This window comes from Camelus bactrianus, chromosome 32, assembly GCF_048773025.1.
Source record: "Camelus bactrianus isolate YW-2024 breed Bactrian camel chromosome 32, ASM4877302v1, whole genome shotgun sequence".
NCBI lineage: Eukaryota > Metazoa > Chordata > Mammalia > Artiodactyla > Camelidae > Camelus > Camelus bactrianus.
Genome location: NC_133570.1, coordinates 23624820 through 23638004, shown reverse-complemented (window position 1 = coordinate 23638004; position 13185 = coordinate 23624820). Strand labels below are relative to the sequence as shown.

General features: G+C 64.1%; 1 protein-coding gene across 10 annotated transcripts in view; it reads left to right on the top strand.

Moving 5' to 3' along the window:
- ARVCF (ARVCF delta catenin family member) overlaps positions 1–12428 on the top strand; it is a 34263-nt gene extending 21835 nt beyond the window's left edge. For 5 of the 10 annotated variants that reach the window (XM_074356032.1, XM_074356031.1, XM_074356027.1 and 2 more), the window contains 16 exons: positions 1551–1709; positions 1855–2375; positions 3280–3779; positions 4381–4564; positions 5263–5380; positions 5698–5869; positions 7412–7516; positions 8726–8853; positions 9062–9212; positions 9316–9514; positions 9604–9715; positions 9810–9900; positions 10173–10226; positions 10585–10670; positions 11220–11339; positions 11701–12428. In XM_074356032.1, the coding sequence (XP_074212133.1) occupies positions 1551–1709; positions 1855–2375; positions 3280–3779; positions 4381–4564; positions 5263–5380; positions 5698–5869; positions 7412–7516; positions 8726–8853; positions 9062–9212; positions 9316–9514; positions 9604–9715; positions 9810–9900; positions 10173–10226; positions 10585–10670; positions 11220–11327 (2688 nt within the window). In that variant the 3' untranslated portion in view covers positions 11328–11339; positions 11701–12428. Of the gene's footprint in view, positions 1–1550; positions 1710–1854; positions 2376–3279; positions 3780–4380; positions 4565–5262; positions 5381–5697; positions 5870–6446; positions 6465–7411; positions 7517–8725; positions 8854–9061; positions 9213–9315; positions 9515–9603; positions 9716–9809; positions 9901–10172; positions 10227–10584; positions 10671–11219; positions 11340–11700 lie in introns of all 10 variants that reach the window. The other 5 variants (XM_074356033.1, XM_074356028.1, XM_074356034.1 and 2 more) reach the window with 3 other exon arrangements.
- Positions 12429–13185: the final 757 nt, after the last annotated feature.

Sequence of the window (13185 nt, the reverse complement as noted above, 5' to 3'; positions counted from 1 at the left end):
CCTCTTTCTCCCTCTGTCACCAGAGCCGAAGGAATTCTCCTAACAAGTTGGTGCAGCTACTCCCTGGACCCCTGAAGATGTTGCAGGGTCCCAGCACCTCAACACTGCACAGTTGGGGGGCATGCATTTCTTTAGGACAGGACCCCAACTTGGGGAGACTTCACATCTGAGGACCTGGGGAGGCAGGCCCTGAAGACAGCCCTGGACACCTGGCCTTGAGTACCTGGGTCTGGGGACAGGAACAGAGCAGGGCTCTGATGCCAGGCCTTCTCTGAGGCTCAGCTCTGTCTGTGCAGCCCTCAGGCCTGGGGCCCAGGCAGAGGACATATCCTGCAAGGCACAGGCCTGGGCCCTGGATTAAGGCCTGTCCTCCTGCTGCCCCAGCCCTGGCTGCCCGGGAATGTACTTCCCCGGTGCCCGCCCACTGGGACTTGGGTTTCAATTCCTGGCCAGATGCTGATCCTGGGATGTTGGCGTGGTTTGGGGGACCCGTGTGGTCAGAGGCCCAGGGCTAGATTGTGGCTCTTGTGTCCCTGTGCCTCTCAGCAGAGCAGGGGTCTGGCCCAGCCCTGCTCTGGGCTGGCCTGTCCTCTCTGAATCTTAGTTTCTCCACTGGCAAGTCTGGAGAAGTGGGCTTTAGAAGAGCCTCTGTCCGGAGCTGTCTTGCCTGCAGGGATGTTGGCAAGGGGTGAGGGTGGGGAGACACAGGATGAGAATGAGGCAGGTGGCCAAGAGCTGAGGGCCAAGGTGGGGGAGACCTGGGAGGTGTGTAGGAAGGGGATACTGGGGTTCTTGTCAGGAATCAGCTGGGCCCCCTTGGCCTGAATCTGTGCTCTCTGATACGACACTGGGGGTGTCTCAGTGAGGGGCACCAAGCACTGGCCTGAGTGAGGTAGGGCCAGGCCGAGCCCACTCAGCGTCCCAAGAGTGTCCAGACCGGAAAGAGCGAGGGTATTTTGGTGCTCTGAGTGCACACAGCTTTCTGGGAGCTGGGTATTTCTGTCCTGTGAGGGCGTTTAGCTGGCCTTGGGGAAGGCAGGAGTCTGGGTGTGGCCCCAGGGAGTCAGTGAACAGTACTGACACTGCCACCCTCTGCACTTGACATTTCTGGGGTGGGCCAGGGAGGAGGCCCAGGACACCAGGAGGGCCCAGCCAGGGGTGATGAGTGATGCCAGGAAAGCTTCCTGTGGGTCATCCCCTCCCTGTCCCCCACCCCCCACTTCCTTGGGTCTCCAGGAGTTGCAGCAGACAGGCCTCACAGCTCAGACAGGGCTGCCCACCACTGCACCACTGGGGCCTAGATCCTTACCCACTAGCTCAGCCCAAGGAGGCCCCCGGGATGGGGTCCAGCCCCCATGGTCAGCCCCTCGGCTTTCAGAGGCAGAGATGTGCTGCTGTCCTTGCCAGCCAGGGCTGAGACAGATCCTGGGGCAGTGGGTACCAGGGTGGAGGGGAGAGGAAGACACCTGGCGTCCAGGCCAGCATGAGTGTCTGCACTCCAGGGGTGTTGAGTTCTGGGTCCTCCCACCAACACCTGCCCCCTTGCTCAGGAGCAGAGCCCGGGCAGCCAGGCCTCGCTGGCCACCATGCCAGAGGCGCCCGAGGTGCTGGAGGAGACAGTGACGGTAGAGGAGGATCCTGGCACCCCTACCTCCCACGTGTCCATCGTCACGTCAGAGGACGGCACTACCCGTCGCACTGAGACCAAGGTACGCCGGGCCCCGCGGTTGGCAGGTAGGCCGTGCGGAGCAGTGGTCCCCCCTGCTGCGTGGGCACCCATTGTTCGGGTGGAAGGCTGAGGCCACCCTGGCCTCTCTGGCTGCCCAGCCCACCAGCCGCCTGCTCCCCAACCAGGTCACCAAGACGGTCAAGACGGTGACCACACGAACAGTGCGCCAGGTACCTGTGGGCCCAGATGGCCTCCCCTTGCTGGATGGCGGCCCCCCGCTGGGCCCCTTCACCGACGGCCCCCTGGACCGGCACTTCCTGCTGCGTGGGGGCGGCCCTTCTGCCACGCTCTCCCGTGCCTGCATCAGCAGTGGGGGCGGCTTTCCCGATGAGCCCCGTGATGTCCCCAGTTACGGCAGCCTGTCCCGTGGGCTGGGCGTGCGGCCCCCCCGTGGAGGCCTCCATGGCCCAGGTCCCAGCGATGGCTGCTTCACGCTGCCTGGCCGCCGGGAGGCCTTCCCTGCAGGCCCTGAGCCTGTGCCGCCCGCCGGCCGCTCCCAGCCTGAGCGGTTCCAGGCAGAGCCGTATGGCTTGGAGGACGACACTCGCAGCCTGGCTCCTGAGGATGAGGGTGGCCCGGAGCTGGAGCCTGACTACAGCACAGCCACAAGGAGAAGGCCGGACTGTGGGCGAGGCCTTCGGACCAGGTGAGGCCACCGTGTGCTGGCACCACCTCTAGGAAGCCTACCTTCTGCTCCCTGCCACAGGGCCCTAGCTGCAGGGCTGTGTTAGTCACACACATGTTAGTCTGAATTGGCTTCAGCTCTTCTCAGGCAGGTGGCAAGAGCCGGCTCTGGGACAGGGGAGATTACACTGGGCACCATCCCCACGAGTCTGGAGCGTAAGAAGCTGATGACAGTGCCCAGTACCTGCTGCCCCTGCTCCAGCCAAATGGCCAGGAAGACACGGGCCCAGGGGCTCAGCGTGTTTTTCATCCTCTCCCACGTGCACAGTAGCAGCCAGAATGCAGGCTCCCAGCCCTTTTTTTTTGGTGGGGTCTCTGGTTCTGTCCCCTCTGTCCTTGGCTTATCTGTCTGCAGAGTGGGAACATGACCACAGCCTGGGTCTGGGTTATGCTTTGTGACCACGGGTGTGACACCTGACCCCACACCCCCCACCCAGCCTCAGTCCCTCCCCTGGGAAGCAGGTTTGACATCTTATGCCCTAGGGAACTGGTGCCTGAAGGCCCCTCATGTGGTCCCACCAGGATGGCCATGTGCAGGGGTGGGCCTCATGGGAAGGTGAGACCCCAGGCAGAGACAAATGTCTCATAGAAACACGTTTAGCTCAATATCAGGGAAACTGCCTGGTATGGGAGCGAGTGAGCTCCCCGTCTGGTAGGGATACAAGCCCTAATGACCGGTGGCTGGTCTTTGGCTCCGTCACTGGTTGTGAGTCAGTTCTCGCTGGACTGGTGCGTGACTTTCGGCTCCAGTGATGCTCTAGGTTCAGCCCCCCCCCCCCCCGTCCCCAGGGAAGGTGTGTTGGGGCAGCTGGGGGCCTTGCCAGCAGCTGCGAGAGGACGGTCATGCGCCCTGCTCGCCTGCACAGGGCCTACGAGGACGTGGTGGATGATGGTGGAGAGATGATGGAGGAGCGGCCCCCATTCCCGGCCACAACGGCGCCCCTGGCCCAGCCCGAACGCGGCAGCCTGGGCAGCCTGGACCGGGCGGTGCGGCGCTCGCCCTCAGTGGACAGTGCCCGCAAGGAGCCACGCTGGCGGGACCCTGAGCTGCCTGAGGTGCTGGCCATGCTGCGGCACCCTGTGGACCCCGTGAAGGCCAACGCAGCCGCCTATCTGCAGCACCTATGCTTTGAGAACGAGGGCATCAAGCGTCGCGTGCGGCAGCTGCGGGGGCTGCCGCTGCTCGTGGCTCTGCTGGACCACCCGCGGGCAGAGGTGCGGCGCCGGGCCTGCGGGGCCCTGCGGAACCTCTCGTACGGCCGGGACTCCGACAACAAGGCCGCCATCCGGGACTGTGGCGGTGTGCCCGCCCTAGTGCGCCTGCTGCGGGCTGCCCGGGACAGCGAGGTCCGCGAGCTTGTCACAGGTGAGGCTCCTGGCCACCCATGTCCCCCATTCAGTCAAGAGTCCCGGCTGCTGGGCGCAGGAGTCAGGCTCAGATGCCGTGATGGGTCTGGTCTCTCTACCTCTGGACTTTGTTGCTGTCAGTGGGGCTGGAACTGGGCCTAGCACTGGGCCCCTGGACAAGCCTGCTCCCCACCAGCTCCCATGTCCCCACCACAACTCCTCCAGGGTCCACCTCCCTGGTCCCCGCCCCCCAGCAGGGCAGTGCTGGGGCCTGTGGCCAGACAGGGTCCTGTGACAACCAACTTGGCATGGCCCTGGGAGCTGTAGTTCACCTGCCTGTGTGGGTGGGAAGGGTTGGGGAAGAGAAGGCTCTTGTTGGCCCCAGGCCCCCCACCGGCCCTCCTGTATATCCTAGCCCCTCTGGGGAGCCCCTGCCGTTTGCGGCTTGTGCATCTTGCCCATGCCAGGGCAGCACTCGGGACCTCTCCTGGCTTTTGTCACTCCTACCTGCTAAGTCAGCTGGGACACAGGGAGGGCAGGGCAGGTCCTGCGAGGGACCCATGGGAGGAAGTGGGGGCAGTGCCTGTGGTCAGCACTGGTGGGTTGGTGGCACCCTGCAGGCACACTCTGGAACCTGTCATCCTACGAGCCCCTGAAGATGGTCATCATTGACCATGGCCTGCAGACGCTGACCCACGAGGTCATTGTGCCTCACTCGGGCTGGGAGCCAGAGCCCAACGAGGACTCCAAGCCGCGGGACGCCGAGTGGACAACTGTCTTCAAGAACACATCGGGCTGCTTAAGGTGTGGCGGGGCCGGGCGCAGCTGCTCAGAGCTATTCCCAGCCCAGGAGGCAGGAACTAGGCATCAGATCCTGTACACACACCTGGGGACAGCTGTCCTGGGGACAGCCATGTTCCCATGTCCCAGATAATGTGGAATACAGCTGGCTGTCAGGCCTCAGCACCAGAGCCCTGTCACAGTTCCTGCCCAAGTCCGAGAGTGGGCCTGGTGGGGCTGTGTTCACCCCCACGGGCAGCCTCCAGATGTCTGCCAACCTCTCGTCTGCTCCGCAGCTCCAGCCCTGCCCAGCTTCCACCCATCACTGTGACAGCCGGGGTGGGTGGTGGAGCTGTCTGGGTCCCCCGCCTGTCCATCAGGATGTGCCCACATTGAGTCCCGACCTCAGGGTGAGGCAGAGCCCTGAGATGCCGCTGGAGCAGGGGGAGCCCAGGATTGCCCTGCACGGATTCAGTCCTCTGGGTCGACTCAGCTCAGCTCAGGGGAGCCCCCACCCTTGCAGATGCCAGGCTGGGGCTCATTTCTGGGTCTCATCAGTCAGGCCATTGCTGCTCCAGGCCACTGTCATCTGGCAGCAGCCCTCAAAGAGTGGCCTCAGAGTCTGATTTGCAGATAAGATAGAACCCCGCCCACAGCCACGATGGGGCCGGTGCAGCTCCCTGTGGGAGCCAGGCTCACAGAGCTTGCTCTTGGCCACTCAGGAATGTGAGCTCAGATGGCGCAGAGGCCCGGCGGCGACTCCGTGAGTGTGAGGGGCTGGTGGACGCGCTCCTGCATGCCCTGCAGTCGGCCGTGGGCAGGAAGGACACGGACAACAAGGTGGGTGGGCAGGCAGGCCCCAGCAGGGCCAGTCTCGCAGCCGCCCACAAAGGTCACAGGAACTCGCAACTATCTGGTGGCACAGAGGGGAGCGGGCACCTGGGTCTAGGGCAGTGCCCTGGGCGTGGGCCACATCGTAGTGGTCACACCATGAAGCCCTGGTCAAGGGCCTGCATGCAGCGGGTGCCCCACCGTCGTCCTCCCTGGGGCTTTCACCTTAGTGGTCCCTTCCATGCACACTGGCTGTCACCCCCTGCCGTGGGAGGGTCAGCAGTCTGTGCCTGCCCAGCCCTGGCCACCAGCCCCTCTCCCCGCAGTCGGTGGAGAACTGCGTGTGCATCGTGCGGAACCTGAGCTACCACGTGCACAAGGAGGTGCCTGGCGCCGACAGGTACCAGGAGGCTGAGCCCGGGCCCCCGGGCAGTGCTATGGGCTCCCAGCGCCGGAGGAGGGATGACGCCGGCTGCTTCGGTGGCAAGAAGGCCAAAGGTGTGTGGGTGGGCCTGGGGAAGCACTCTAGGACCCCCCACACTGCCGAGACCCACCCCTGACGCCCTCAGTAGTCATGGTCACCTTCTAATGGGCAGGGAGCCAAAGTGGGTACGCTGCCCCGGGCTCCCAGCTGGCAGGCCCAGCCACCTCATCTGCACCGGGGCCCTGGGCAGGTGTCCCTACGAGTGCCCAGACCCAGGCCTTCAGCTCCAGGAAGGCTTCTAGGGGCCCAAGTTTGGGCGGTGCTGAGGACACAGCCACTCCTGGCGTTGGCAGAGCACCCAAAGATCCTGAGAAGCCCTGAGCAGCACCCCGCCTGCCCGCCCGCCTTACTCCGTCCCCACCTCAGGTGCAGCTTCTGATGCCCCCTGCAGCTACCAGGGGGTCTGTACCACCTGCCCCCGCCCCACTGCGTGGGCCGTTTCTGACCCCTGTCCCACTTGTGGGCACTCGGCCCCCAGAGTAGTCAGGGTGAGATTCACATCCCTGTGGTCAGCCCCTCCCAGGAGGGCGTGAAGGGGTGCTGCCCGCTCAGGCTCCTCTCCTCTCTCCTCTGCTTCCCCCGGCCGCCCAGAAGAGTGGTTCCATCAAGGTGAGTCCCCATTTGTCTGGGCAGGCCTGGGGGGTGCAGTGGTCACCCGGGAACCCCCCATTGCTCAGGCAGCCATCTCCATGACAACTGCAAGACCTTCCAGCCTCGGGAAGCCCCCATCCCAGGCCCTTCTCTGGGCAGCTGTCTCCATGACGACTGTGTGGACATGACAACAGCAGGAATGTCAGCCCTCAGCCTGGCCGGAGGCCAAGGGGCTGTCTGTCTGTAACCTCAGACTCGGCTGCCGGGGCAAGGCTGGAGCAGGAGCGGGAGCTGGGGCAGCTGGGCCGAGGGTAGGGCTCGGGGGTGTCCGTCCCAGGGCACCAGGGAGCAGAGTCTGCCCCTCCAATGGAATGTGTAGCTCAGACGGGCCACACGGCCCAGGAGGCTGGGCAGGGTGGGGGCCCCAAGTCTGAACTCAGCTCTGCTGCCTTCCAAGGAGAAGGCCCCTTGTCTGGGAGGGGAGGGTGGCTGGGGAGTGGTGAGCTTACTCTCCTGGAGGTGCGCAGGCCGCAGCTGACGGGGTCTGTGGGTTGTTGGGGGGGGCTCTCCTCGCCCATGACGGGGACTCTTGCTCCACTTGGCCCTGCTCTGCAGCAGACACATCCTGTCCCGCCAGCCCTCCACGTCCTTGTCTGCTGTGCCCCGACCTGGGCTCCAGGTCTCGTGATCCACACACCTGGTGGCCACAGAAGGCCACCAGGAGGGTTTGCAGTGCAGCTCCCAGCACCTGTGGGTGTTGAGCCCTGGCTGTTGGGCAGGGTCGGGACGTCCCCAGGCCTTACTGCCACCATTGCCCTCTGCTGGGCCGAACTGCCCACCTAAACTCAGGATGCTGCTCTGTTCCCAGTGCCTCTGGGTGCCCAAGTTTGGACACGGGTGCTTTCTGGGCCGTGAGCAGGAAAGTGCTGTACCCACCTCTCCTGACACACAGCTGCCCCCTGCAGGGTCCACCTCACCTCCCACTGCATCTGTTCCAGGGAAGAAGGACGGTGAGATGGACCGGAACTTTGACACTCTGGACCTGCCCAAGCGAACTGAGGCTGCCAGAGGTGAGTGGGCAGAGGTAGAGTCCAGGCCCAGGCCAGTCCAGGAGTTAAGCTTTGTGGCACCAAGCAGGCCCCGAAGGGCCTTGGGGATCTGATGGAGAAAAAGTGGAAAAAACCACAGGTGTAGGGTTCCTGGAGGACTGTCCGGTCCCTGGCCACCGCTGAGGGTTCAGAATCAGGGTCCGTGCCACAGGTCACTTCCGGCAGGGTGTGGGGGTGCAGGCGTAGAGGAGCCAGTGGCTTGCCGGTCACAGCGCTAAGAGAGGCTGGCAGGGATCAGAGCAAGGCTGTTGAGTGAAGGGCGCTGGCCTGCAGGCAGGGCCTCCCATGTCAGCCAAGGAGGTTGGGCTCACTTGGGGGTGTTCTGCAGCCCCGAGGATGCAGCCAGACCACCCTGGCTCGTCCTTCTTGCCCCTGTGCCTGTTGGAGCACTACTGTGTGTGGCACTGTTCCGTGCACTGGGAGTCCAGCCTGGTGAGAAAGGCCTGCCCCAGTGAGCCCAGATGCCCCCAAGCAGGGTGCAAAAGCCCAGCTGTGGAGGTTTAGGGGGAAGCATCGCAGGCAGAGGGCCCAGCTCTTGCAGATGCCGTGGGGACATGCTTGGAGTATCTGGGGAACAGGAAACTGGGGTGAAGGGAAAATGGCGTGTAAGGACTGGGAATGGGGTGATGCTGTGGGGATGGGGGTTGGGAGGTCATGTCCAGGGACACAGAAGCCCCAGCGTGGGGACAGACCTGGAAGCCTGCTCCAGCTTCATCCCTGGAGCACTGTGGGTGGCTCTGCTGCCAGGCTGGGGCCTCAACTGACTGACAGGGGACCAGAAGGGTTGAGCGGCTCTGACTGGAGGATGGGCCCTGGTTATGGGGGAAAGGGAGCTGTTGCTAGGGGCTTTGAGCCCTGTTGCTAGGGGAGCAGCCCTGGTTGCTGCCTCCCTCCCCACCCTGGGCGTCCGAGACTCCAGCTGCCAGGCAGCCCCCATTTCTTTGGGGTCAGAGGAAGAATGACCTCACGAAGTCTACTGCCACATTAGAGTCTGGGTTGATTCCTGTGTGAAATGGAAAAGGTTTTTCTCTCAGATGACCACAGGGGTCATATGTTGGTGCTAAACGTTTTCTTGATGGTGACGAAGCCATCCTGGGCCCCAGCTCACCCTCACCCTGGGAGAGCTGGGGCAGCCTGGGTAACTGTGGGTGGTGGGTGCTCTGTGCCCAGGCTTTGAGCTGCTGTACCAGCCCGAGGTGGTACGTCTCTACCTGTCCCTCCTGACGGAGAGCCGGAACTTCAACACCCTGGAGGCTGCGGCTGGTGCCTTGCAGAACCTCAGCGCCGGCAACTGGGTGGTGAGAGGCCAAGCCTGGCAAGAGGGGGCAGAGGGAATCCCAGGAGGCTTCCTGGTGGAGATGGCATGAGCTGCTGGGGTAGGGCTTTGTCAGGTCCGGGAGGAGGACTGTCCAGTCCAGTTGGAGGGGGTGGTCAGGACCCAGGTGGGCGAGTGTCCGGTGCCTGTGGCCCATGGGCGCTGAGCAGGCCCCCACCACCCCGCCACAGTGGGCCACGTATATCCGCGCCACGGTGCGCAAGGAGCGCGGGTTGCCGGTGCTGGTGGAGCTGCTGCAGTCGGAGACGGACAAGGTGGTGCGCGCCGTCGCCATTGCCCTGCGCAACCTCTCACTGGACCGGCGCAACAAGGACCTCATCGGTGAGGATAGGGGCGCAGCAGAGGTCTAGGGCCCAGGCCTTCCTGCCCTTTGCGGCCCCCCTCCTGCCGGTGCAGGCGCACCCTCACCCACCCCTTCCCACAGGGAGCTACGCCATGGCCGAGCTGGTACGAAACGTGCGCAGCGCGCAGGCACCCACACATCCCGGGGCCCGCCTGGAGGAGGATACCGTGGTGGCCGTGCTCAACACCATCCATGAGATCGTGTCCGACAGCCTGGACAATGCGCGCTCACTGCTGCAGGCCCGTGGCATACCCGCGCTTGTGGCCCTGGGCGCCACCAGGTGGGTGGGGGCACGGCCTGGGGTGGGGCGCAGGTGGTGGGGGCGGAGCCTGGCAGTCTGGGCCAGACCTGACCCTGCCCCATCCGCAGCCAATCAGTGCGCGAGGCGAAGGCTGCGTCCCACGTGCTGCAGACAGTGTGGAGTTACAAGGAACTTCGTGGCGCCCTGCAGAGGGATGGCTGGACCAAGGCGCGCTTCCAGGTGCGGCCCGCCCGGCCCTTCCTTTCTCTCTTTGCCAGGCTGGGTCCCCTGCGGGGGCACCCCTGACGTCTGTTATGTGCCCCACCCCCTACAGTCGGCTGCTGCTAATACCAAGGGGCCCAAGGCAGCACCGAGCCCCGGTGGCTTTGACGACAGCACACTGCCGCTGGTGGACAAGAGCCTGGGTGAGCACAGGGCAAGGCCCATCCCCAGGGTTCAGGAGCGTCCCCCACCAGCTGATGGGTGGAGGTGGGTGCACCTTCCTCTCCTGTAGCCTCTGCGTCCTCCACCGTGGTGCTCACAGTGGTACCAAGCAGGGGGTGGCAGTGCCAGCAGGCAGGGGCCCAGCAGGATGGTGCAAAGATGTTGGTGACAGAGGGTACTCAGGGGGGCCAAGGCCAGCTCCGGCCACCTGCTGCTATTTGCAACCAGCCAGTTCCCTACTCGTGCCTTGCAGACAATGAGAAGCCAGGCAGCCGGGACATGATCCCCATGGAGGCACTTGGGCCAGGTGAGTGCAGGAGCAGATGCTTGTTTCCTGTGTGGGGACAGCCTTCCAAGGAGGTGCTGGTTGGAAAAGAGAGATTTGATTTAGGGGTGCTCAGGGAGTGACGGGGGCAGCCGGCAGGGGGTCACTGCCCAGCCAGGGTGTCTCATCACCCAGCCAAGGGGCAGCTGGAGGGCTCTGAGCTGCCGTGGGGGGAGCAAGTGAGAGGCTGCAAGGCCCACGCCCAGAGGGGCTGTGAGAAGATTTGGTGCAGGACAGTCGGGTGAGATCCTCTCCGGGTGCACCCCCACATCCGGGCCGAGATGGGTGGGGTTTTATGGCACATACCCCTCAGAGCTCTTTTCATGCACGCACCCCTCAGACGGATACTCCACTGTTGACCGGAGGGAGCGGAGGGCGCGAGGCAGTGACCCTGCAGGGGAGGCCTCTGAGAAGGAACCATTAAAAGTAAGTGGCTATGGGCAGCTGTTGGGGGTGTGCCTAGAGAGGGGCCCAGGCAAGATGCTGAGTTTGGTCTCCGGCCTGGGGTCTGCCTGGGGTGGGGCCTCAGCTGCAGGGGAGCTGGGCCAGGAGCCCAGGGTGGGGATTGTCCCATCAGAGCCAGCCTATGGGTGCAGGTAGTTGAAAGCTCATGCCCGGTGGGAGCGAGGGAGCACGGACAGAAGGCATCACCCGGGGAATCTGAACAAGCGTGTCTGCGTCCTTCCTGCATGTGTGTTCGCGGCGCAGCCTGCTCTGCTCCCACCTCCAGGGCAGCCACTGCCGCCTGCTCTGCGCCAATCCCCTGCTTTGGGCACGGGCCGTGCGTGCGTGCCCACATGTCACTCTGCCTCTCTGAGCCACGCTTGGTCAGCGCCCCTTGCCCTCGGCCCTCCCCTAGTGTGCACCCCGGCTCCGGCCTCGCCCCCCTGACCAGCCTGGCCCACACACTCCAGCTCTGACTAACCTGCTCTGTTCTGCCTCTGACGCCCTCCTGCCCACTGCCGTCCGCTGCAGCCCGACCCCAGCAGGAAGGCTCCTCCTCCTGGGCCCAGCAGGCCCACAGTCAGGCTGGTGGACGCCGTGGGGGATGCTAAGCCTCAGCCTGTTGACTCCTGGGTCTAGCTTGCATGCCTGGTAGGTTCTCATCTGGTGTTCCTCCCCCGTGCCCGCTCCTCCAGGCAGGGCCTTCTCCATCTCGGCTGCACGCTCTGCTCTCCCTGGCGGCCCAGCCCTGGCTCAGCGGCCTGAAGGCCCACAGAGGGAAGGACAGGCTGGGGTCTGAGTGGGAGGGGCCTCCTGGGCCTGCAGCCATCCCAGGCAATGTCACCAGGGCCCAGAGGCTGTGGGGCCAGAGCAGGGCTGGTCCCCCAACACCTTCAAATGCCCCCATCCCAGGCCCCCAGAGGACCAGCAGGGCAGGGTTGGCCCAGCTGCCTGCGTCCACACCATCCACCAGGCTAACCAGCCTGCTCAGCCTTCCCCTCTCCCTCCTCAGGGCCTGGGCCCAGCTGGTCATTCTTAGGATTTGACCTCGGAAGAAGGGCCGTTGGGGCCCCGCTGTGGAGCTGGGAGCCCCCTGGCGGCAACTGGCGGCAACTGGCGGCAACTGGCGGCAACTGGCGGCAGGGCCACTCCTCCCGGAGCCTGACATTCTGGACGCGCCTCCCTTCCTGCCTGGCTCCCTCCCTCCTAACTCTTCGGAGTTAGTTTACTGACATGGTGCTGTGTGTGCGTGAGACAGGCTGGCAGGGCGCCCTGCTTTGCTTTGGGGCTGACAAGGCTGGCAGAGCCGGAGTGTATGCACCACTGTGCGCGGGGCACCGAGGAGCAGGGCGGGCCCTGGAGCCCTGCAGCTGAGCGGGGAGGGGGCTCAGGGAACGGACTTTGACCCTGAGCCTGGAGGGTGGAGGGGCTGGCTGCTCTGGGGGCGGCACGCACAGCCTGACCCTGCCTGCCCTCAGATGCGTGGAGCCCCATGGCAGGGCCTCCCTGTGCACCTCTGACCCAGGGCCACAGTGCCCTGTCCTGTTGCCAAGCCCTGAGTAGCACCTTGGGGACTGACCTTTGCCAGCAGCAAGGGACTGCTGTTCAGTGCCTGCTGTTTGAGACTTTAAAACAGCAGAACACTGACAAAAAGCATAAAAAACAGAACCAAAATGAGACTGTATTGGTAAACATCTAAATTTTTGTAAGAAAAGTTAAAAATTAAAAAAAGCAACAAACTTCTGTGGCTCAGACCTCTCTTCACATTCTGCCCCCTCCTCATCTGCTGGGGGGCAGAAGTGGCCGTAGGTGCATGTCTGCTGTGTCCAGCGGGGGCTCAGCTCCCAGGTCCCAGGGGTCTTTCCCCACACGCATCCCCTTCCCACACACAAAGAGGAGTAGGCTTGTTCCTGGGTGGTTAGTAAGGCTTGGGGTGGGGTCCTGGCTAGGGGTTGTTCTTGGGCCCAAGTGGGCTCTGCCAGGCAGGGGTGGTCCTGGGATCTGGAACCCCAGGGAGCCTCTGAGGCAGCCAGAGGTCCAGTCGCTTGGGGGCCGTGGGGCGGGAACACCAGGGCAGGGCTGGGGCACCTGTGGTTTGTGGTAGGTACAAACCAGCTGCTTCATCCCTTGCCAGCTGGGCAACCCCAAAGTGCCACGGCAGGTCTGTGACTGCTCTTCCCAAACAAGGTTCCACTCCATACCACACGGGCCCCGAGAAGCCGGGCGCTGGACAGACCACACCTGGCACTGCTGCAGGGCCCTGTCCACCTCTCCTAGCACCTTCTTGGTCAGAGAGGGCATGAAGGCTGGCCAAATGCCCTGTCCCAGCTTCTCCGATGGGACAGCTCTGGGTGGGGCTGTAACAGGTGCCCTCGGCCCGGCCACAGGAGCAGTACTGGGCAGGTAGACAGCCTGCAGCCTTGGCACAGATCAGGGGAGCAGCATGTCTGGTGCGAGGCTGAAGGCACCAGAGGAGAGGAGTGGCTGACAAGAAGGA